Genomic DNA, 27,157 nt, shown 5'->3' with positions numbered 1-27,157 from the left:
AAACAACATTATGAGTGATAGATACCTTAAAATATATTTCTGTATAAATTCAGTAATATATATATATATATATATATATATGTATGTATATGCACATATGTATATTTATACATATGTATAAATATACATATATATATATATATTTATGCACTGTATTAGAGACGTTTAGAACAATAAGGTACACTGTCGGTTTTGAATCAACACGTGATCAAAATGTAATCAACACAGGATAGCGTCTGACAAAAAAACATTTAAGGAATTAGGTTTCATGATCACTATCAATACCGCCCTGAGTAAAGTAGACTTCCTAGACAACACGATAGATCTGGAAAATCTAATACACTAACTATTTCAACAACCGTGTATATATGTGTGTGTGTAAATTTCCATGTACAAGATAATCTAAATGCAAGATAATCTAAATTCATTATGAATTTTGGAATATATATTCTAGGTAACGCAGTGAATAACATAGGAACTTTATTTTCTTCCAAGTGCTTACATCTAAAGACTGCATATTATAAGTTTTTTTTTATGAACGAATCATTATGCATTTTGAATTATATATTCTCGACACTTCTGTAAGTAACATGCGTGCATTATTAAAGATTCTGTTACTGGGCACTCGTTTAATGGTTACAAATGCCCTTTCTTGTTTTCGGATTGCCCACATTTCGTAAAATATTGAAGATTTAAAGCGTATTTCATGGGTCAAAAAAGACCTTCCATGTTAATAAAAATGTGGTACATCTACAGAATTTGTAACGTATAGTTTATAAATAAATATCTTAAAACAGTCTGACAAATCCCCAAGAGGATGAAACCTAAAAGAGTCTCTGTGGCTTAATTGCCACATATATTTTCAAAACGTACTATATATATATATATATATATATATATATATATATATATATATATATAAGTAAATTTTTGGTACAACAGAATGGAAGGATAAATTTTAGAGGAAACATCATTTAATTTAAATACCAAAAAACAAGAAATGGGCAGATGAAAATAAAATTTTTTTTTTTTCCTTAAGGCCTTATCGTCTGACCCTCTAAGAGGAGACGTCAGAATGATAGATTAAAAACTAAGAAAAACGAATGAGGGAAGTGGGGAATTTTGGTTGCAGTTGGAAGAACAGTGAGAGAAAAAAAAAAAAAAAAAAAAAAAAAATTTTTTTTTAAATTCTCACTGTTCAGGTGGTTTTAAATCAATGAATATCTCCAACTGATGTCTAAGAATCTTTTGTCTACACAGGCTAGGTCGAGAGTTGTTAATAACTAACGCCTCAATGATATTGAGGTGATAGTTCGACCTAGCACTGTATAAAACAGAAAACCACCCATCGGAATATTGATCGGCACACCTATTTATACTCAACAAGTGATCGCCAATGGCAGACTCATGAGCCTGGGAGTGCCCGGATGCTCTCAAAACCTGGTGTAGTCGAATATCCCGAGGGATATGTTGGGATATTCTCATTTCTAATCTTTGGGACGTTTTGCCAACGTAGTCAGCTCCACACTGACAGACGAATTTATAAACAACAGAGTTCTTTTGAATGGTTGGCAAAACATCTTTACGAAAAGAAGAGAAAAAGGTTCGAGTTGTGTAAACTACTCGAAGCATAGTAGCTGGAAAACACCGTTGAGTAACAGAAGAAATCCTTTTAACAATATGTAGGCCATCAGGACCCAACCATGGTAATTTTAAATAAATGGGACACCGTGATGGACCAATATGTTTACCGCTATTAAATGTAGTAATTTTACGTTCAATAGTAGATTTTATTATATTAATGGGATATCCATTATTAAGAAAAATATTTATGATTTCACCAAGTTCCGTATCAAGACGGTTTGGTGAACAAATCATAAGTGCACGATGCGTAAGAGCGCTAATGAGGTTTATTTTTCTAGACTGAGGGGCAAAAGAAAACCAATTAAGATAGAGCCCTGTAAATGTAGGTTTTCTATAAACAGAGGTCTCAAACGTAGTACCAACTTTAGAAACACGAACGTCGAGGAATGGGAGAGAGTTACAGTCTTCAACCTCCATAGTAAATTGTAAAGATGGATGCAGGTTGCAAAGAAGACGAAGAAACTGTTCAGCTTCGCTCCGAGAGGGAAAGCATGCAAAAGTATCATCAACGTAACGTGTGTAGAATGCTGGCTTAGTAATTTTGGAAAATAATTCGTTTTCCAAAAATCCAACGAAAATGTTGGCTAACGAAGGACCAAGAGGGCTGCCCATTGATATCCCATCAATTTGACGGTACATAATATTGTTGAAACTAAAGGAGACTGATTTAGTAGCAAGTTCCATTAGTTCAATGAAAATTCGTTCAGGAAGTTGTGGAGATTTTAAGGGGCCACGGTACAGATAGTCAGCACAAATACCAATGGTTTCATCCAAAGGTATATTAGTAAAGAGACTATTAATGTCAAAGGAGGCCAAGAACTCGGTATTTTTAGATAAAGGCAATTTTTGTATCTTGGATACGAATTGAAAAGAATCAGGGATACAATGGACCGAATAAAAAGAAAGCACAGGTTTAAGAAGGTCAACTAGCCATTTACCAAGTTCGTGTTGTGCAGAACCCAACATAGATAAAATGGGTCTCAAAGGAATGTTGGGTTTATGGACCTTGGGTAAACCGTACATTCTAGGCCTTTGAGAACCGATGGGTCGGATTCTATCATAAATCTCCTTAGAAATAAATCCGCTTTTATGAAGTTGAAGAAATCTTTTCTGGATTTTTATTTCCATACGAAAAGTATCATCATGGCTTAAGTCACCCAAACGGAGAAATTTACTTTTATCGTCCAAGATTAGTAACATTTTGGAGATATAATCCGTTTTGTTAAGTATAACAACGCCCGATCCTTTATCCGGGCGAGAAAGGTAAATGTCGGGATTAGACCTAATTAATTGTGCCGCTTCAAAATGATTTTTTTGCCACACAAAATCACTAGATTTAGTATTTATGGCAGAAAACCTCCGACCTAATTCGCCCAACTGAATTTTAACACTAGTTAATTCATCAGTAGAGATAGGCGAATGGTGTTTTAATTGAGTATACAATAATTCAATTTCACTAAATACTGCGATTTGATCAACAGAAGGGGGAGGAATGCAGAATTGTAAGCCAGCAGATAAAACAAATTCTTCTGTATTAGACAAAACATGAGAAGAATAATTAAATATATGTTTATCCAAATTTGTTATAATCCCAAACTTCTTAGTAATTAAATTTTTTAAATATTTATCATAAGAAGAAGTACATTTAATACGGGTAAATTTATCACCGATGGATAAAAACCTAGAAAAACGGAGTTTATCGAAGAAAGATAATTCTTTCCAAACCATGGCCCAAAGAAAAAGGTGTTTACTACGTAACGAATTATATGTATCAGAATTAAACAGGATTTCATCTTGTAGAAAAACACGTTGAACTGCCAATGTATTTCTACATTTAATTTTCGAAATACGATGGCAGATATAGCCGGGAGCAACATGATTAAGGCGGCAAGATTTTAGAAATTCCATCCTACACTTCAAAACGATTAACTTATTTTTAATACGTATAACCTTGTTTAACGTTTTGATAAATTGTGAGTTGTACCGACCTCGAAAATATGTAAGTAAATTTTTGGTACAACAGAATGGAAGGATAAATTTTAGAGGAAACATCATTTAATTTAAATACCAAAAAACAAGAAATGGGCAGATGAAAATAAAATTTTTTTTCCCTTAAGGCCTTATCGTCTGACCCTCTAAGAGGAGACGTCAGAATGATAGATTAAAAACTAAGAAAAACGAATGAGGGAAGTGGGGAATTTTGGTTGCAGTTGGAAGAACAGTGAGAGAAAAAAAAAAAAAAAAAAAAAAAAAAAAAAAAAACCAAAATTCCCCACTTCCCTCATTCGTTTTTCTTAGTTTTTAATCTATCATTCTGACGTCTCCTCTTAGAGGGTCAGACGATAAGGCCTTAAGGAAAAAAAAAATTTTATTTTCATCTGCCCATTTCTTGTTTTTTTGGTATTTAAATTAAATGATGTTTCCTCTAAAATATATATATATATATATATATATATATATATATATATATATATATATATATAATTAATTTACTCACATAAAATTAATATACGAAAGTATAGATTTATGCGTAAACTTAAAGTATTTACTTCAAAAGTGCTCAATACGTAGGTAGAGCTAGTTAGTAAGTTATAAAATATATATGGCGATTAAGCTACACTGAATATTCGGCGTTTCATCCACATATTTTATAAATTACTATATATATATATATACATATATATATATATATATATATATATATATATATATATATATATGCAGTATGTTTTGAAAATACCACGTTAATAGGAATAGTCACACAAGTGTTTACTCATTTTCAGAAAGTTTTTTCTTTTATTGGTATTGCATACAATTGTTTCAGCCCCCAGTATTATAGTCCCATTAGTTTACCATGACTACTCTATATTAACTGTTTAATTCCCTCTATATAAATGAATTATCGGTGCGAAAACCATAGTAGTAGAAAAATAGAAAAAAAAAAACAGCCACGTGCAATAGATGGAAACAAATTGGCTACCAACTACTACATTTCAAACTGTGTTCAATCTAAAAATACAGATAAGCCCGTTTGACACTTTATATATGTTGATAAAAATTACATTTTTTAGTTATTAATTGTAGTGTTACTACTACGGGGTATCGCTATTTGCTTTTTACAACTTACATAAAGCATAGTCACGAAAGTGTTTGCGGCTTATAGCCGATTCTAGTAAGTAGAATCGGCTATAAGCTGCAAACATTTTGGTGGCTACGCTTTAAGTAAGTTGTAAAAAGCAAATAGCGATCCCTGATAGTGACAACACTACTCCTTACTCCCAATATCTTAATTAATTAATTAATAATAACCCCAAACACTGCGGTAAAGGAGAAAATATAACTACCGGTATACCATCTTTATTCAAATCATATAAAGAAGCCCATATATCTGTCTAACTAACTGTTAATGTGACACAAATGGACATATTTCTTATAAATAAACAAGCAAATAAGTAAATAAAGAATTTGAAAACTAGAAACAAATGAACTGATAAAAAAGCGATGAATAGAATAGAATAAAATAAAATAAAAAATGAATAAATAAATGAAGCTTGTCAATAGGAAAATGAAGTCGCCACCAGAAAAATAAAACAACCATAAAAACCTATGATAGAGAAGTAGCGACGATAACAGTATAATATTACTTCAGATCAAAGCGAAACTTAGACCAATAAACAACCGCTAAGTTAAGAGAATACTACCACCTCCCCACTGCCACTGCTTAACCACACAAATCGTACTTCCCCTCCTCCCTAACCGCTACCACATTCCACTATCATACCTCTCTCCAAAACCCCGACTGCTCACATTCATAAAGTATATATTCCACTTTCTTCCAGAACGTAAATCACACTCTAATATCTTATAAAAACAAATGTAAGTTTGACTCCTTTTTCAATATCAATTTTTAAGTGCTATCCTTGAATTGGGATTCCACTGAAACATGTATGCACATATGTAACCAAAATGTTTGTATAATAAACCAACTATATACCAGTTCTGTCCTGCATTGTGTGTGTGTGTATAAAGTATTCTTTAAAATAAAATTTGCTTTTACATTGCGCTTTTTGCTGATTTTAAGAGTGTGTTTAAGAGATAGTGAGGGAAAGAGGGAAGAAAAATGAAGGAGGAAAAAACAAAGATAGCAAAAGCATAACAGAGAGAATGATTAGTTATTTTCGTTGCTTTACAATAAATTTTAATACGTGATTTTGATGGATGCGTTGTTTTGTAGTGACTGAATTAGGAACCGATTTAAACAGACACTAAAAGGCAAATGACTTTAGTTGCTGCCCTTTTTCGTTCTCCACTTCGTTTGGATTCGCTCTATATTTCATTTTAAAAACAAGTTACTTTTTCTAGAACTTTTATATACTATCATATTAATCCTCCATGACTCTACAAAACAATGATATATTATATACCCATCAATGTATGTATAAATATACGTTCTTCATGGTCATTCATAGAGTTGCGTATCAATGCGCGTTTTTTTTCTCTTTCTGTGTGTATTGTCACGTATGTATAATGTATGTACTGAATTTTTGATGGCACCAAATTATAACATCTAACATACAGTGTATCAATGCATGTGTAGGTGTGGGTGTATGTTTAAACATACAATAAAGCGTTCCATAAATATATGCACAGTTCTTTACTAAGGAGTGTTAACGTCCCTTGTACTAAAAAGAAACTAATTGAAGAAAAAAAATCGGCAACAGCAAGCAGTGACTGCAAATCCAACTCCAGCATCACGTGCCAAGCTAGCCGAGCTTCGGTCAAAAGTCCAACAGGAAACCCGAAGAATGCAAAATGAATGGTGGACCAATCTTGCAACTGAGATCCAAGGTTTAGCTGATATGGGGGACCAACATCAATTTTATAATGCCCTTAAGACAGCCTATGGGCCAAAGAACAATAGCCTCTGCCCAGTCCGTAGTGCTGATGGCTCCATACTCTATACTGAGAAGACTGCCATACTCAATCGGTGGGCTGAACACTACCAAGACTTACTGAACAGGCAGAACCCTATCGATCCTACTTTTCTTGACCATCTTCCTGACCTTCCTGTAATTCAAGAACTGGATGTAATACCAACTATCCATGAAGTGAGCCGTGCAGTTAACAACCTCAAGAATAATAAAGCCACTGGCCCTGATGGCATACCAGCTGAGGTTCTTAAGCATGGCGGAGATGCCATTACCACTTGTCTCCATAACATCATCCAAGATGTCTGGGAGTCAGGCTGCTGCCCACAACAATGGAAGGATGCAGATATCATCAGCATATATAAAAAGAAAGGCGACAGAAATATTTGTGGCAATAGTCGAGGCATTTCCCTCCTGTCAACCCCAGGGAAAGTTGTCACTAGAATTTTACTGTCTCGTATCATCCAACACATTGTCAATCAAGTCTTACCTGAATCGCAGTGTGGCTTCAGACAGCAGCGCAGCACGATTGACATGGTTTTTGTGGCAGGACAGCTCCAGGAGAAAAGCGTCGAGCAACACCAAAATCTATATATGGTTTTTGTAGATCTCGCCAAGGCCTTTGACACTGTGAACCGTCCTTTGCTCTGGGAGGTACTCGTCAAATTTGGCTGCCCACCAATATTCCTGGGTGTCCTGAAGGCTTTCCATAATGGATCTATGGCTCGCGTCTCCAGTTCAGGACTAAAATCTGAGCCCTTCCTGGTAGAATCGGGTGTGAAGCAGGGATGCGTCATTGCGCCCATCTTGTATAATTTTTTTTTTTGCTGCGGTTTCCAATGTTGCCAAACAGCAAATCCATCCTGCTGATGGGATCCGCCTCTCATACCGGCTGGATGGCAACCTCTTCAACCTGCGTCGCCATGCCAGATCACGTGTGACAGAAAAAGAAATCCATGAATTGCAATACGCTGACGACACAGCTCTAGTGAGCTCATCTGAAGAGAGTCTTCAGCGCACCATCAACACTATCTCCAACATTTACTCCCAAGCTGGTCTAGCCATCAACATCAACAGAACAGAGGCACTTAACATATGTGAACATCGTCAGGAACCACCAATGTTCACAATCAACCAACAGCCACTGAAAAACACTCAAGAGTTTACTTATCTTGGCTCAGTGCTCACTGACTCCTGTGACCTAACAAGTGAGGTTCAACGGCGCTTTGGTCTGGCTGCTGCAGCCTTTGGTAGACTCTCGCACAGAGTTTTTATGAACCGTAACCTCACCACCACCACCACCAATCCAACGCCATCGAACATGCTGCTGCTGATCGGAGAAAATGGCGAAACATCTGCCAAGAGGGCTTGGAAACTTTCACCTCCACCTATAATGACCGAGCAGAGCGAAGAAGACACCAAAGGCACGCGGCGCAGCGGGCAGACGGCATCTTCTCCTGTGCTGCCTGCGGCCGTGTATGCAATTCACGAATTTGACTCCACAGTCACCAGCGAGTCCATCAGGCGTAATCTATCTGGGACTGTTAGGCATGGTGCAACGTCATCGTCGTCAGCGACGGACTACTGAAGAAGAAGAAGAAGAAGAAGAAGGAGAAGAAGGAGAAGAAGGTGTGGGTGTATGTTTAAACATACAATAAAGTGTTCCATAAATATATGCACAGTTCTTTACTAAGGAGTGTTAACGTCCCTTGTACTAAAAAGAGATATATAAACAGGCATACGTTTTGTTTACTCTGTTTCCTTCGTGGCGGCCCTCAACTTGAAGACGTTGGAATAAAAATCTTTCAAAAGCTGATGCATGTGTGGTAACATGAAAATAATTTCTTTATTCAAGTTTAAAATGTAGCTTTATTTTCAGATGAATATCGGATTGAGGAACATGTCGCCAAGTAATTCTTTAATAAATCAATTCTACACATTCCCATTGATTGATTACTTTATTGAAATGCCCGTCGTCTTAACCTACCGACTCCAATACCCCGATTCTCCTTACTATATAATAAGCTGCTTTTTTACTTTTAATACTTTGACCTCGTCTCAAACTAGACTATTGCGTCATCTTTGACGTTTGAAATGAGGCCAATGTTTATTATTACCATCAACTGCTATTGTTGATAATTTTTTATCTGTAAAATATTTATCTATTTGTTTCAAAATTGTATTATTCTAAGATTTCTCAAGCTTAGCTGTATAAGATGCATACTTAATAAAGTAACCTATTCGATTCTTGTTACCGTCAGGCCCCAATCTACATTGTGTTCGGTCAAAGAATTTTTGACCAGTAAAAACCGTTTCAAAACCCAAAAATAACAATTGTATGTCAAATTGACCAGGCGATGCGAACTTATAAACTCTTATAAAGCGAGGATAGAAACAGACTAAAGCCAAGTTTTTTTACAGCCGGTTGCAGAAAAGAACACAAGAACACATGTTCACTTCCGTGCCTTTGGCCGAGGGAGTTGAAAAGGAATCTTCAATAAATCACATAAAAGCTTTCACCAGCTCGCGCACATCTATACACGCACTAACAAGGACGAGGTAAACACATACACATTGCCACGCTGCCCCCTAAAAATTAAAGAAAAAAAAAACAACGATAGATAAATTTCTGTGTGTTAGAACCCTTTTATCTTAAATTCAAAGTAATGTAGAATATATGGATAAATTGAATTCAGCGTAAAACCAATAATCTAATAAAAAACCATAAAAATGAATAAGTTTTAATGAACTCTCGTTTTTCAAAGGAATATGCAAATTAGTTAACTTTCATGTAATCACTTCCATATTCATGACTGAGTATATTTAAAAGTTCGTTTTAATCATTTTAAAATAAAAAATAGTTTTAAATATAAATATCAAGAAAAAAGAACTTAAATTTATAGGTATAAGGATAGATAAAACACGTACTTATATACATATATATATATATATATATATATATATATATATATATATATACATATACATATGTATATATTATTATTATTATTATTATCATTATTATTATTATTATTATCATTATTATTATTATTATTATTATTATTATTATTATTATTATTATTACAATGTGAACCTGCGTACCGTTACATACCTTAAATTGCATCAGTTCATCTATACGTTAAATATATAAAGCTAATTTATAGAATGGATTACAATGCCGAGGTTTAACGGATAGAAACAAATTGAAATAACGGTAGAATGTCTTACCTTTGATATATATATATGCAAACACGCGCATGCGCGCACACACGCACACACACACACACACACACACACACACACATATATATATATGACAGCATATATTATTGTGTCATTATTTATTTCAACAATTCTTAATAATATAAAATATACTTATGCAAAGTAAGCTCCACAGAAACCTTTAGCTTGTCGAATTCCTTCCGGAATAAACACACTTTTTGTGGAACTGACTTGTCATAATTACACCCACCCACCCACACACACACACATATATATATGTGAAACAGCGAAACAGTACTGTATGTGGATGACTATATATATATATATATATATATAATTTTGGAGGAATTAGACCTAGAGTTTAAAGAGCGGAGTTTATTTTAATGTATCAATGAATGTGCTAATACTATCAAAAGAAAAAAAAAACAGTGCTCGTTGTAATGCAGATGTATAATAAGCTCGATGGGTATAGATATCTTAGAGATATTTTAATATTGAGTAAAATGATTCATAATTTTTTCAATGAAAATCAGTTTCAAAAGGATTGATTTTGTTTGTATTTTTTCCGTTTGAAACTGATTTTCAATTAAAAAATTATTAATCATTTTTCTCCCCCCTCTCTCTTTGTCTGTCTCTGTCTATCTCTGTCTGTCTCTGTCTCTGTCTGTCTGTCTGTCTGTCTGTATGTCTCTCTCTCTCTCTCTCTCTCTCTCTCTCTCTCTCTCTCTCTCTATATATATATATATATATATATATATATATATATATATATATGCGCGTAAGAGGCAAAATAAATCGATGTTGATCACATTTCAAAGTCGGTAACATCGATTGTAAGATTTTAAAATAAATTTTCTTTTATTCTCATAGCGAATAAATATATTTAAATGAAATGGATTTTTTCTATAAATTATGTGCAGACGTTACGGCCAATTTGACACCGGGAATCTCCTTGTTCAATTGGCTTACCTTAAAATGTGTAAAATGAACGCCTTGTTATTCATCATGATGGAGAACCACCCGTTGTTCTCAAACGTGAGAACAATCTAGACAAAAATAAACCGGTTTTGTGTAAGATAAAAAGAAAACAATCGAGTTACAAGGAAAACACCCCGTTGTACAAAGCAGGTGCTTTTTATATGACGCCATCGTTTTATCATGACGTCAGAGTTGTTTCAAAATTAATATTTTCTAACAGAGATTCCTCTTTTAAACGAAGGCGGTGTATTATTCAATGTATTCATCCCATTCAGTTCAATGAGTTTCCTTTGTTGCAAATAGGTTTTAATAAAAGAATATTCACTTAATTTAGCATATTATAGATTTTTAATTAAATTCAAATTCAAATTTCTCCATGCGCGTATATGCTTGTTGCTATCAAATATCCACGATCAGACACACATAATGCAGCATAACATTTTCAGAATTAAAATTAACTTGTGTTGACTAGTGAAAGGTTAGTACTCGTTGCTAATCAAGCATCCACTGCTTAACTATTTTTGATGAGAAATTTATAAAGACTCTTCCGTACACTTATGCTAATTCGGAAGATTAATTTACCAATACCACTATGCGGTTACATATTTATTTCCCCCCAAAACGGTTATAATTATATATTGAGTGGATTATACTTTGGATATAACGCGATATAATGTGTGTATACTGAGACTATGCAGCAAACAGTAATGTTGAAAACGGCTAAAATCTTAAGAAAAACCGTCGAGTGCGGAAGCTAATCCATATAACCGAACATACGGAAACTGCAACAGAAGTGAAATAAAAAGACGCAACCAAGAGAACTGTAACTGCAAAATTGTGAACTGCACCCCCCCTCAAAAAAAAAAACTAGCAGCATGCCAAATAGTCGAAATGTCAGAAACGAGAGAAAGACCGAGGAGAGAAGGCACTGGCCAGACTTCCACTGGATGAGTGCGAATAAGACTGGGACCTTGAGGAGGCTAATTGCCACCTAAATTCCAGTGGTCGCTGCCAACGAGAAATCAATGATGAACTGCCGTTGCGATAACGCAGATTCATTTGGTCGCTGCCAACGAGAAATCAATGATGAACTGCCGTTGCGATAACGCAAATTCATTTGCAAAAGTTATCGAAGGAGGTGGAGAAATTTGGGGAGACTTATCACTCAGACTCTGGGAAAGACCACATATTTTTCTCAAAGAGAAATATTTGATGATGGCATGTGTGAAAACCCCCATAATAATAAATTATCTAACTAAAAACTAATAATTAAAAATAAATTTTTATTCATGTCTAATAGTTTAGTTTTATGCCTTAAAAAATATGTCACAGTTTATGAATTTCCGAATCGAATCAAATTAGAGTAAACAATTCTACTGGTTGGTTTTGTTAGCAGTAAGTCCCTTTTTACTTGCCTCTACAAAATGGCGTTCTTTTCTTCACCAAGACGGTGCTAAATAATGTTACGGCGGACATAGTGTTGCCTCGGATGATAGCCAGAGGGATGCAAGCAGTCTCTCAGGTTCGATGCATTTTTTAAATTATATTTCTACCCCAAACAAAGCACAGTGCCACTTTGATGTAGGAGGCTACTATCGAGAATATAAGTTGCAGGGATACACTGTACAGAGTTGAGCAGCAAGATGTCCGTTCACACTACATTTGAACTTCTGCGTGTTAGTACGGTTGGGGTATCAGAAAACCGAAAGGGAATTCCAAATTCTAGCAGTTCTGGGGAAGAAACTATTAGAGTAGAAGGCTTTATTACATCTAGAGATCTCTACTGTGTAGGGCTGGGACTTTGCTGCTTGTCGGGTTTGTTGGAGGTAATTACATCCAGGGGATACAAGGAGTTGTAGCTCGTCGGAACATCTACAATTAAAATACTTGTAAAACAGGCAGAGGGATGCAACATTTCGTCGATGGGACAGAGATTGAAGATAAGTTAACAGTTTAGCGACTCTTTTTTTAACCCTGCATGGGAGTGAGAAACTAGTAGCAGATACACCAGCCCAAATGTGACAAAAATACTCCATATACGGTCGAATGGTGGCGAAAAGAGGGAGGAGGCTAATTGGGCAATAATTTAATGGGTCAGTTCTTTCGCCAGATTTCTTGTAAACTGCTACCGCAGAAGTTTTCCAGTACTTAGGAAAGCATGATTCGTTAAGGCATTTGTTGAAGAGTTTGGAGAGAACTGGATCAACCTCAGCGAAGCATTTTTTAAATAGTACAGCCGGGATGAGATCAAGTCCACATGCTTTTGAATTCTCTAGGTTGTTATGATATCATGAACTTGAGAGGGAGTGATTTTCAGATCATCTAGCTACAAGTGGCTATAATCTAGTTTCTCGCATGAATCGTGAAGCATCAATTCAAGAAAATGAAATTCAATCACAATGGAAGATATCAATAGAGAAAATTTATTCCTAATTGATTGAGCTGAGAATCATTTTTACAAGATTAAAAACAAAAAGATAATTCTTGTATGCCCCCCCCCCAAAAAAAACCTTGTTTACTTTTGATAAACAAACCCCTAAGTGAGGGGAGGTGTAAAAGAATAAGTGCGTGCTGCAATACCCCAAACAAGTGTTTTTTTGTTTTTGTTTGATCTCACAATTGTTAAAAGTTCAAATCCAGAAAAGAAAATATAGTAGCGAACCTAGCAAGGAGAAACATTTAGCACCAGACAAGCCCTTTTCATTTAATTCTGATATCATGATTGCTTATTTATGAGTATATCAAATCATTTGAAAAGATATGGAAAATGTCTCCCTTTTAAATAAATCTAGCATATAAAGTTAACCTGTCGGATTTTAAATTCAGAACATAATAGTATTTACGCCGACAAATCATATTTTTAATGACTTATTTCAACCAGATAACCGATAATATAAAATATTTTAATTATCACCTAAAACCAAAAGCGACAAAAAAGAATAGCTTATAATTTTAATTGAAGAATATAATAAGAGTTGTCTACCTTACAGTTAAAAAAGTTATTTCTGTTTCCGAATATGATATGTTTTTAAAATGTGCAAATGAATATTAAAAACTGAAACGACTTCATTTCATCCCAAGAAATATCGGGAAGATAAGTTAGTATTTTATATCTTGATGTTAGTAAAAAGCAATTCCAGACGATGGCACGTGTGATAAATGTGTAAAAAGACTTTTGTTATAAGTTTCTCTTGTTCTTAGTTAAAATTTGTGTTCGTCAAATTAGAGTGAGAGTTCTGACATAAGAGTTACAGCAACCATTTATAATGTAATTGCATGTTATATGCTATAGTATGTTATTATATTATCGTATGTTGTATGTTATTATATTATCATATGTTGCATGTTATTATATTATCATATGTTGTATGTTATATTATTGTGAGTTATTATGTTATTATATTATCATATGTTGTATGTTATTATATTATTGTGAGTTAGTATGTTATTATATTATCATATGTTTATGTTATTATATTATTGTGAGTTATTATGTTATTATATGTTATCATATTATTGTGCCTTATGTTATTATTGCCACCTGGGATGTTGCATTTACCACCAGTCTCTTATTCTTAGACAGGGCCCAAAAAAGAATATCAAATCTAATAGGACCCGTACTATCGGCCAAGCTCCATTCTCTGCCCCATCACGGCAATGTTGAATCATTGTGCCTGTTTTACAAGTACTTTGATGGAATCTGCTCTTATGAACTCATTACACTTGTGCCCTTGACGTTTATATCCCGACTAACACGACAATCAACAAAATCTCAACCTTCACTGTTGAGGTTCCTAGATATCGGAAAGCCTTCTACGCTAATAGTTTTTTTTTCCTTCGAACTGCTAGACTTTGGAATACCTTCCCTGTCTATGACTGTACTAACCCGCATAAGTTGAAATGTAACGTGAACAGACATATACTCCGTACAGTTTCCTGATATATACGATCACAAATAGTAGCCCCTTATGGTCCAAGTGGCAATATGCCTTATTTGGGGTGAACAAGAGTGAAAGAAAATAACATGTACACATGGACAATACTGATGAGAATCGTAGTCCGAATATTCCAAATAATACAAACTATCAATCCTTATCTAAAAAAAAAGAACATTTATTCTGTATTTAGAAATCCCTTTTATTATTTTGAAGGTCTCAATAAATTCACTCTCTAATTTATCTTTCTTATAAAGTAGTTAAACCCAAGGATTCTAACCTATGTTTATGATTGAGCTCCTTGTATAAGCTGAGTTAGTTTTCAGTATATATGTTTTTTGTAAAGTTTCACTGTTTCATTCATAACATCCTGTTGGTAAATTTATAACTTGCTAAATGGTTACCTTCAAATCTTTGATTCCTAAAATTCACGTTTTTATCCGTTTTCCTCATTCGCTGCTTATAATCAATTATCAGCATGATCTTGGAATATTTACAAAAACATGACTAACGTGTATAACCTATCCAAGTCAAAATCTATGCCAACAACGTAACCTATACCAACAAGAAAATCATACCGGTTTCAAAAGTCATACCATACTGATTCAAAAGAGATCTTAAACTCAATTTAGTTAATGATGCCTAAAGCGCGAATAAAAACCTACATTCTTATAGATTTAACGAATAGCTGAAATTAATTAGGACTTTCTGATAATCTCTGTCTCTGTATATGGGAAGAAAAATGTGCCAGGTTCAAAACCACAAAACAATGGCGCGAGAGTAGCTTCTGTGTCATTCATTTATGTGTTCTGGGCCAAACCGTCCATGACTTCGCATGTAACCGCTGATCCTTGGTATTCGCAGTGTTTGGGATAAAACTAGCAATCTTGTATGTTAATGACAGGCTGCTCTTAACGAGGGCGACGTCATGCAGAGGTACAATCTTCGTGAGCTTTATACAGAAGTTCGACTCAATCAAAACATTAGAAACACCAGCAGTAAAAGATTAAATACGGCGTCAATAAGGAACTCATATACTTCAAATACAAGTAACTCTCTGGAGAGATGCAAAATTTGCTCCTATCAGTACGATGAGGGTATTTCATGAAATCCCAAATAAGTCAAACTCTCATCTCAAAGGAAAGAATAATTATCGATAAAATATTGGGAACCAATCAGAACAGATACTATATTTAAACCAGTAAAAAGTCCAAAGGGCCAGAATGTCCGGTTAAGGTACCGTATGAATTTATGGTATAGACACTAAAAGTATAACAAGCTGTATGGAATAGACAGTAAAAGTATAACTAATATAACAAATTATAATTTATTCAACCGTTTTAACATGACAAAAAAAAAGAGAAAAAAACCCAGAAAATCTTACAACTAAGTTACAAAGTTTATAAAAAATAGATAAACAATCACATAATTGTGTTTACTATTAAATCATGCGAACAGATAAACTGGCACATATATAGTATAATATATATATATATATATATATATATATATATATATATATATGTATATATATATGTGTGTGTGGGGGGTATATATATATATATAATTACTTCATTTACTCACATAAATTTAATATACGAAAGTATAGATTTATGCGTAAACTTTAAGTATTTACTTCAAAAGTGCTCAATACGTAGGTAGAGCTAGTTAGTAATTTATAAAATATATATGACGATTAAGCTACACTGAATATTCGGTGTTTCATCCACTATAGTGGATGAAACGCAGAATATTCTGTGTAGCTTAATCGCCATATATATTTTATAAATTACTATATATATATATATATATATATATATATATATATATATATATATATATATATATATATATACATATTAATGTTGAGACTTCAATAAGTTAAATGACTTGAATGAAATTATTTGATAAAAACGTTGTCTGTGTAGGGGGAATATATTACCGCGTGCGTATGCGCGTGTGTCTTTGCGTGTGTGTGTGTTTTCATATGTATGCAATTCTGCACAAGATTTTATTTGTGCTCATGTGTACGTGAGATTTCACGTGTACATCTGTGTCTGTATTTTCCCCTAGTGTACCTTAGTTCGTTATTTCCATTTAAATTCAGAACGATATACTCCCTTTTCTGAAATGTCGGGTTTTTCCCCGGGTTTTTCCTTCAAACAAAACCAACGTAAAAATAAAAACTATTTTTTGTTCTCCCGACGCAAAAAAGGAATAACAATTTCACCATTCTTTACCTTTTTCTTATTCTCTTTCTTTAGGCCGAAACAATGAATCGTGTTTTCTTCATTTTCCTTCTTTTTCGTTCGTGTGTGACTTGAAGCGAATCCAGAAAACAAACGAAACTTTGTTTAAAAGGAAACGAAATTTGCTTTCAAATCAGATAAAATAACAGATTTGCCTGTGATCACCGAAGAGAAATTAATTTCATGCTTTTAGTTACAGACCAGAGAAAACATAGACAAAAAATACATACACGCTTATTTATATATATATATATATATATATATATATATATATATATATATATATATATATATATATATATATATATATATATATATATATATTCAGTAATGTGATTGGTAATTCAAAATTCAAATTAGAATTAAATTAAAAACCCGTTTCACAAGAAGGAACAACAACAAAGTCAATAATTTGTACGATCGTTTCGGAAAACAATGTTTTTATTGTGGTAGACATTAAGCCACGCTTATCTCTACATTGTTTCCAGTCGCCCTGGCTTCTTGAAATTGCACTCAAGCAATGCCGATTCAAGAGAGGCGTGGTTGGAGATTGCACAACCCTTACCTCACAGTTTCACGCCCAACTATACCTTACATGGAGGTATCCATTGTCGATTGAGACTGAACTGAGGATTCCACTACTCTACTATAAACTATCTCACACGGTAAGGTACGGCTACACCTTCATCAAATGACACTGGGTTATCAAATCTCGCGACTGTAATGTTTTCTAGTGTTATGCGCAATCATCTCAGATAAAAGTTTCACCCCTAAAGTTTATTGAACTATTTCGCAGAATATTGAGCAGTGACTTTCAGGTTAATAATATATGTACTGTGCTACAATTAGAATTTGCTATTGCGATGCAAATAAAAACTGCATTATTATATGGTTTAACAAATACTAATTGAAATATCCTATACAGTCTGGACGAGAGATTACAACTATCATCTTACAAATGATACCAATTTTTCTTCATATTTATATAAAACTAGACCACCCTTGACCCGTTTGGTTAATATGTTATATTAGCTATGGAATTAATGTATGAGCGTGACACTTGTGACGTAAAGAAAATAGATTTTGTGACATAAGAGAAATATTTCTATGAAAGTATATTAAAATGAAAAAAGAATATTGATAGATTTCTATGAGTCGTTCTGTTTATAATTGTTTATTTTTGAAAAAAAAAACAACAACTTACAGCCATTAAATTATAAGTGGTTTGCCATACTTATAAGTAAATCAACAAATACCATAATACTTAAAGTTAATTCAAATTTATATATTTTTTTAAATTTAAACGCGAAAAAAACCAAGCAATTGGGACGCTGAAAACGTACAAAGTAGGACAATACGTTTTATTTTCGCGTTGATTATTTATTTTTTAACGCAAATAAAAAAAAAACATATTTTCAGGGTTATTTATTTATGTTGGTAGTGTAGAAGAAAATGTATGAAGGTTTTTTTAAGAAAGGTGTATTAAAATATAGAGAATAACTTAAAAATTAGGAAGGCTGTGGGTAAATCGCCGTTGTAAAATGCCCTTATTGTTGTCAATGGGTTAAAGTAGATTTATTTGTAAGAAAATTGCGTTAAAATAACTTAAACGTAATACGGAAATGAACGATGTAAAAAAATGCAAAAAAAGTATTAACAATTGTTTATTTGGATAATTTAAATGTGAACAAAAAACAATTGGGACGCTGAAAACGTACACAGTAAGAAAATAAGTTTTATTGCCGCGTTGGTTATTTGTTTATGTACGCATGCGACAACCGGAACTCGTAAATCGGATGTTGTGTTACAACACCTGTCATTTGAATTTATAATTATATAAATTAGGTATGTGTGCATATTTATATATTTGTATTTATAGGATTCACTTCCAAACAAATTAACTGATCATTATGAAATTTGGAAGACAGCTACTAGTTGTACATAGGCCGTAATATAGTTTATATTTTATTATTTAATTTTATGCGAGTAGAAGAAAAAACGGTGGAAGTTCTTCGTAAAAATTCAGATAGTTCCGATGTTTGTGAAATGACACCAGTAACTACTAGACATAATAAGTATTCACTATTTTAGTTTATTTATTGTATATGTAAGAGTTTTAAGAATATATTATGGATAAAACCTCTCCTTTGAAAATTCAAATATTTCACATTACATGCAATTTTATCCATATTCATTAGATATCAATTAAGCAAAATCCATTAAATATCAATTTCTTTTGAAATAATCCTTAAGCTTAAACGTTACATATTACACGTTTTATTTAATTAAAATCATGTAATAGACTTTGACTGAAATTAGGATTAGGATTGTAGAAAATGTTGGTTTTAATCTTTGCAAGAAGACATAATTCTGGTGCAAAGCAAAATTTTCTGAATTTTTGAGATAAGGATTGGTTATTCGTATAATTTGGATTCTTTGGACTGCTGCTTTCATCTTGAGTGTCATTTTCACAATGTAACCTTCTTCAGGTGTACCTTGTCCAATTCGGAAATCCGCACGGAATTTTCAACGGAATCATTTATTTACTTCACAGGGGGGTATAATGCTCTCGTTCCGCCAGCCATGACTGGGCAGAGGATACTTAGGACCCCTGTCTAGTCACGATTGATTTTAGTGTATACTAAACGAATTGTGACATGTTGGACCTATGTTGATACATGATACGTTTCTGTATACATTACGTTATAATACTATAATTATATAATTATAATACATTATAACTTGAACAATGTACGTTGGTAATTTCAAAAGTAAAGCCGCCTTGTGTCAGCGATGAACAATAGTTAAAGATCTACAAAGACGGGGGTAGTGACATTAAAACGAGCGACAGTTAGTGCCCCAGAATTTATTTCCTACATAATCGCCACCATTTTCAATGCACTTTTCCATGAATTCGATGACGTACAATCACAATAGGGGATACTTTCTTAGAATTTTACGCCGTCAATATTTGCAACAGAGAGATAAAACTTCCAGGTCATGAATGCATAAGTCCAGTCATCATAGCAATTTTCAATTCCTTCCGATCCAAAAAAAGAAAAAAGAAGCATTATTTTTTTAACTTCCTTCGTATATATCTATATTTCTTCCATCTATAACATTCAGTATGCAAACAAGCAAGTAAGATTACAAAAGTTTAGTATTATGCAGATCATTGGGCGCCAAAAAAAGAGGGGGAAATATTTGATATATGATATAGTGGCGGAATAAAAATTCTATGATAGATTTATTGAATAGTAAAAGCAAAAGAAAACCTTTACTTTTGCACATTTTATTCTTCGAATTTTGGACATTTAGCAAAGATATTGTAATTAAAATACGTTAGAAAATTTAGTTGTCGTTACTTCTTGTTTATATATACCAAAAATGCTATATTAACACTACTATTGCGTCGAATTTGAGTGGAGTATATCTCTTTCATTTAATGCATGCGTATTGACAATTAAAAAATGAAGAGTTAATTGTTTATTAGATTTCGTTTTGTGTATATAGGTGTTTATGCGTGTTTACATTTATATATATTTTTATGTATGTATTTTGTTGGATTATATAGTTTGTATTTTATGCGCATGTGTGTTGCATGTTTCTTGTTCTTCATACATCGTAAGTGAGTGAATTTTATTTGTTTGTTATTTACTTGTGCATGTGTTTTTTGTATATATATATATCAAATGTGTCTGTTGTGTCGTGGAACAACAGTGAAAATAAGAACAACCAAGTCGAGGTTCGGTTAAGGAACATGTGTATTAACAATAATGTACAAAGATAGGAAAGCGTGCAGATCTGTTCAAGGAAGGCCGGTATAACAGTGTCATTATGCGTTTTCTTTATATGTATATAACCACTGTGAGTACGTGTTCTATGCGAGTGCTTTTGTATGTCTATAGATGAGTATATATGTGGTTCGTGTTGCGTGTTTTAGAGTACGTATATGTTTTTTTTTTTGACGTATTTGATATGTGTTCTATACGTGCATGTTTTTGTGTATATATGTTTTATATGTATAATTTTTACAGTTATGCGTTTGACATATATATGTTTGTGTGTCTGTGTATAATTTGTATACATATTTGTTTCATGTATGTATGTTTTGCGTTCATATGTGTTGTGTGTATGTGATCAGTATACATGTGTTTTATAAGCGTTTTTGCGTATTTATGATTTTTGCATTTACATGTACGTGTATGTATGATTTGTATGTGTGTGTTTTGTGTCTTCTTTGTGTTTTGTGTGTATGTGTTCTGTGTCTGTATAGTTAATGTAGATATTTATTTTATGCAAATGTGCATTGTGTATATTGTTATGTATAAATGTGCATTGTGCATTGTGTATATTGTTATGTATACATGTTAAAGCATTTGCTTTATGTGTATATCATTTGTGTATTTGCGCTTTTCGTGTCAATGCCTTTTGGTTGTGCATTTTTGTCTGTTTGTGTTTTGTGTGTGTATTTGATTGTGATGTGTATGTGTTCCGTTCATATATTGTTTATATATATGTATAGTGCCTATATGTTTATATGTTGTCTATCTGTGTGTTTTATGTGTACATATGTTTAGAGTGTATACAGTTTATGCGCATATGCGCTTTCCTTATATATGAATATGATTTGTGTATATGAATATTGTGTGTATATAGTCTGCGTGTTCAGGCTAAAAGTGCTCGTGTGCATATATTCTTGTGAGCGTATGTTCTTTTCGTATCCATGTAATTTTATGTATTGATATATTTATTTGTATATGTTTTTGTGTTGATATTATTTACGCTTCTATATAATTTGCGTATATATATCTTGTGTGATTGTGTGTTTAATTTGAATGTGACTCCATGTATAAGATTTGTGTGTATGCGGTTACTGTGTAGGTTTTTATTTGCGTGTATTTTGTTTGCATATTTTTATGGTATATATTTTGAGTAATTATACATTTTATTTGTACATATATAGTTTATTAATAGATGTGTTATGCATTTAATCGCCTCTCATACATCTATTCTACGTATATATATATATATATATATATATATATATATATATATATATATATATATATGTGTGTGTGTGTGTGTGCGTGTGTGGTGTGTTTTATCTGTATTTTGAGTACTTATTATTTATGTGTATTTGTTTATGTTTATGTTTTATATATGTACGCGTTTGTGCGTGTATAGATTTTGTATGTAAGTATTTTGTGAGTGCATATAATCTATTCGATTCGGAGAGTAGATTTTTTGTGCGTATAACATATGAGTATCTATCTGAACTATGTATGATTTATATTTTTTATCGCTAGGCATATGTGAAATTTGTTTGTGTGTATGTGTTTTATGCATTTTGTGTCTATCTGTACGGTTTGTGAGTATGTGCTTTGTGTGCGTAGTTTTTTTTTATTTGATGGTGCTGTGTATATATGTTTTTTGTTTTAAACGTGCACCTTTTCTTACTTGCTTTATGTATTTATTTTGTTTTTGTGTATGATTATGTGTTTTACCTACGTATTTGTTTTGTGTTTGTGTATATGTTTGCGCGTATGCGTTTTTTTTCTGTGTGTATATCATTTGTGTGTGTGTTTTATCTAGGTGCGTTTTGTGTTTGTATATACTTTTAGGTATATGTTATTTTTGTGTATATCATTTGTGCGTATGTGTCTGTGTATATATGGTTTGAGTGCATATGTGTTTTCTGTGTACTTTGCGTTATTTTGGGTGTATATTTTTAGTGTGCGTGTTTTATGTAGATATTTTTTGTTTGATTCTATATTTTTATGTGTCCTTGTGCCTCTTTTTTATGTACATGATTCGTTTGACTTTGTGTTTTCTGTATGTATACGCCTTATTCGTTTTGTGTATATCGTGTGTATGTGTGTCAGTCTGTGTATTATGCGTATATGTTTTGGGATGTATTGTGTGTTTGCATATAGTTTGTTTATGCATTTTTTACGTGTATGTTTTGCGTGCGTATATAAGTTATGTGTTTTGCATATACTGGTTGAGAATGAATGTGTCTTATCTGTGCGTGTCTTAGGGTATATTTGATTTTTGTGATGTATATGTTTAGTACGTTAATATACACGATTTACGCATGCATGTGTCTGGTGTGTGTGTATTTTATGCGTATGTTATTATGAGCGTTCAGCCGTTAAAAGCAAAACAAAAAACGTCTTTCAGGTTTTTTTTTTAACTTCCTCAAGTTATCTTATATAACTTTTATATCTTATATAACGTTTTTCCTTATCTTACATAACAATTCTTTTTTTGTCGTCGCGGTAAAAACCCAATTTTCTACTTATTCGCAAATATTCCATTAGTTTTTGTAGAAAATACTCGATCCCCTTTTAAGTAAAGCATCAATCAATGACAAATTAAATATAAAAATGTCTTTGTTTTAGGTTTCGGATTTTTTTAGATAGGGATAAATAATTTGTATTATTTGGATTAATCGGGTTACTGTTCTCGTGTGGTATATTATTTTCACAAGGTTTCGACCGATGTAACTTTCGACCTTCTTCAAGCGCCTTTTACTGAATTAAGAAATTTCAAATGAAAAACTTTCTTTAATCTACGGGTAGTTTGTTCTCGTTCCGTTAGCCATGACCAGGTAAAATTCGTAATTGTACCATCAACCTTTAGAAGACTTGGAACAGATCATTAGTTAGTACTTTTATTCGTTGCGCTAAAGGTTCTTGCAGCCAATTCTAGTATGAAGTTTAGGAACCTGTACTTTTTTTTGTTTTCCGAATTTACAAACGAACCTGAAGAAAGTCAGATGTTAGGTTGAAACGTTGTGATAATAACATGTAAGAAACCAACAGTCCGAATAATCCAAATAACACAGCTTGTCTTCGTCGTGTTATCTATACAACCTCAGTGTTGATAAACCTACCAGACATGATTTCGTGTCTCTCTGCTTCTTCTCCTCTATACATATTCTTGATAAATCTACATTGAATTGTTTATTTGATTTGTTACTACTCGGATATTTATTGGAAAGCAAAAAACAAAATAAGAGAAAACTAAAGTGATTTCAGATCCAAAATGAAATATGTAAGCGCGACTATATTTTGAATTACTTTTCTCTAAGCCATCCGTATCCACTCGGTAATATGTCTCCATCTCGGTAATGTACATACAGCTAGTTGCAAATTATGTATCAGAAAAAAAAAACCCTTCGAAATAAAATAAAAGTATTTTCGTCCAAAAGTAAATTTTATTAAACAAAAATCATTGAATTTAGAATTAAATTTTACGTAGGTCTACAAAATTTAAACTGAGCTGATTTTTTAACCTTATCCTCAACTTATACTGAGCTAATCCTAAATTTGAAAATAACTTTAAACTAAACAAACCTAATCTAAGTTTTAGATTTTGTTCGAAAAAAAAAATCGGTTAGTACTGGTTCAAATTCTGTAGAAGCACTGATTTTTATAATGAAATTTAAATTTTAAAGGTAAAATTATTCTCAAGACAAGTTTGGCTTACTCATGATTTGTCAATATTTATCCGTCATTTTTTTGTAGAGAAAAATGGTGCAAGGTCACTATATAAGAGAATTTTCTTTTTTTTTGTGCAACTGCTAACCATGGACGGAAACGACACGTTTATTTTGACTTTAATTTTTATCCTCATTTTTATATTTAAAACAGTTTAATTCGATTTTTAGAGACGAAAAAAAAAAAAAAAAGAAAAAAAAAAGAGAACGACAAAATGCGCAGAGGTGATTATTGTACGTTTAGGAAAACTTTACGAAAGGAATGCGTTTTTCACAAAGAACACAACTGGTGACGTAAAAAGTGCACGAGCCTCGGTATTTTCTTTTTCCTGTTGACATATACACTAACCCAGAGAATTAGACCATATCTTCGATTGATCATACTCACACACGACGCGCTTGCGTACACACTCAATAGCACACAAAAAAATCATCACGAATGATGCAGCAACAGCAAAAAAAAAACAAAAAAAACAAACAAAAACAACGATAAACAAATGTGTACTGAACAAAATATATATTATTTTGTATTAACAATGCTGTTCAATGACTAAATGATAAATTGGCAGAGCTTTACAAAAAGTAGCACGCTCCTTTTTCTGCGGCCACGGAGTTAAGGATTACTTTCTCATCCAGCAGTGAGGAGGAAAGTAAATTGAGACTTATTTGAAAATAATGTTTTGAATTTTTCAGCAGGTTATTTTAAGGTGCCGATGGAGCGGGGGAAAGGAGCGGCTCTTTCTTTTAGGTGAGGCATTTAAGACGGGAGACGCTCCCAAATTAGTGGAGCGTGTATATCCTTGTAAGTTGATGCTTGTGACTTGGATGGAACTGGGAGAGTATACTCATGTGCATTCTATACTTAATTAACATTTTACTTATTTATTGTAATACTTGTTAGGAAGAGTAGCAAGTGTGCGTTAGTTTTACTTTCGGTAGTAATCCTTGTTCCCTTCTTTTTTTCGTTTTTCCAACAAGCTCCAAGCGCTTGTATCCCCTGAATATAAACACCCCCGGCAAACGCGCCAAAAACAAAATCCCACTATAGAGATCCCTAGATGCCGGAAAGTTTTCTATTCAAATACTTTCTTTTCTGTAACTGTTAGACTTTGGAATTCCCTCCCGGGCCCCTTCCTCCCTGACTAGACTGATATGCAGAAGTTCAAGCGTAGTATGAATAGATATCTTGCCGTTGAACTTCCTACAAAGTACTTCTGCAAAATTTGCCCCAAATAGTAACCACTTACATCTAAGTGGTCCTGTGCCTTGTTTGGGGTGAAAACGCACTAAAAGAAAAGAGTTGATGTAAATCAACCTTTGAGTCGGTTGTATGTGGAGATTTTCAACCCTCTCATAGTATTCATCATCATTCAACTCTTAATCTACTCATCTTATTAACACTTATACTCAAACAGTTTTCGTTTTGGTAAGTGGTGACGTACTATACATATATATATATAAAGATTTGTAATGTAAGACTCACCTCATAAGAGCAATCAAGATACGGTAGGCTCCCTCCTTACTGACGACTAAATGGAGACAAGTGTTGCCGTCATCGTCCTTTGCGTCCACTTCGATCCCCATGCAAGCCATGCCGTAGATAATAGTGACGGTTGAAGGTTCTTGAAAGGATTCCGCTTTTTGCATAATCAAATGGAGATAGGTGCCTCCCGTGACAGTGTCGCGAATATTTAGATCCTCGCCGGTCACCACTCCAGAGTAGGGACAATAAAAATTAAGGGCTTTAAACACTCCTTCCGCGTCCTCGTCGCATATTGACTTGTAGAGTTGCGTTTGGGTAAACATTGTGTTTAACTTTGGTCGTATTTCTCCTCGTCGTGATAAACACCAAGGCTTATTAAAATAACAAGAAGATCAAGGAAAAGATTAGAGCACAGTTATGACCCGTGTCTGAATAACAGTGTCCTTTCACTTAGGACATTTGGTTCAAGATATTCTTACTTACATCGTCGGTGAGAAAATAATTCGTCAAAAAGTCACAGAAAGTAAATCAAATATTCACATTGGTATTTGTTTCTTTTACGTCGTCTTCGCTACTTTTCACTGACGTAAATGAACGTAAACGCGTCGTCCTCACTGATTTTCTTAGGAGACGAGTGACTGGTTATGTTATGTGAAGTCAACTGTGATTTGGCATGAGACACTCGGATTTGTTTCTTTCTTTTTCTCCACTTATTTTTTATTTCAATTTCTATTTCTATTTCTTCTTTTTCTTTTTTAACAAAACTTTTAGAATCTCGAATATTGATAACAGGTAAGTTACGTGGTTGCTCGTTGCAAATTGTTTTTTTCTTTTCACGGACCACTGCCTTTACGTCCCGCAGATTTTCTCTCCTCTTGCAATTGTTGCTTGTTGGGTCTTTTTCTTTTGCTAGGCGACGGTGGAATGGGCCTAATCTCAGAAGGTCTGCAATTTAAGTCGACTTATCAAAAATCAAGATTGTAAGAAAAACGTTGTTCACTTTCCTTTTTATTGCATTCATGTCGATGATTTATTCGCCCGTTGAGAGAAGACATTGTCGAGGTCAAAAGTCAACTTTCTAACTTCAGCAAAAGAGTTTCAAGTTTAATTTAAGGTAACAATAAACAAACAAACAAATGTACACATAATGATAACCTTTGAATTTATTATCATCTGTATATTTGTTTGACAAACAAATATACAACTAATGTATC

General features: G+C 33.2%; 1 protein-coding gene across 1 annotated transcript in view; it reads right to left on the bottom strand.

The window, feature by feature from the left end:
• Positions 1–26,627, bottom strand: part of LOC145249341 (uncharacterized) — a 108,406-nt gene extending 81,779 nt beyond the window's left edge. Inside the window, exon 1 of the mRNA XM_080110918.1 lies at positions 25,944–26,627. Coding sequence (XP_079967044.1) covers positions 25,944–26,266 — 323 coding nt within the window. The 5' untranslated portion in view covers positions 26,267–26,627. The remainder of the gene's footprint in view (positions 1–25,943) is intronic.
• Positions 26,628–27,157: the final 530 nt, after the last annotated feature.

The sequence above is a fragment of the Euprymna scolopes genome, chromosome 28, assembly GCF_053919585.1.
Source record: "Euprymna scolopes isolate OS-2025 chromosome 28, ASM5391958v1, whole genome shotgun sequence".
NCBI lineage: Eukaryota > Metazoa > Mollusca > Cephalopoda > Sepiida > Sepiolidae > Euprymna > Euprymna scolopes.
This window is presented reverse-complemented; position numbering and strand designations above follow the sequence as displayed.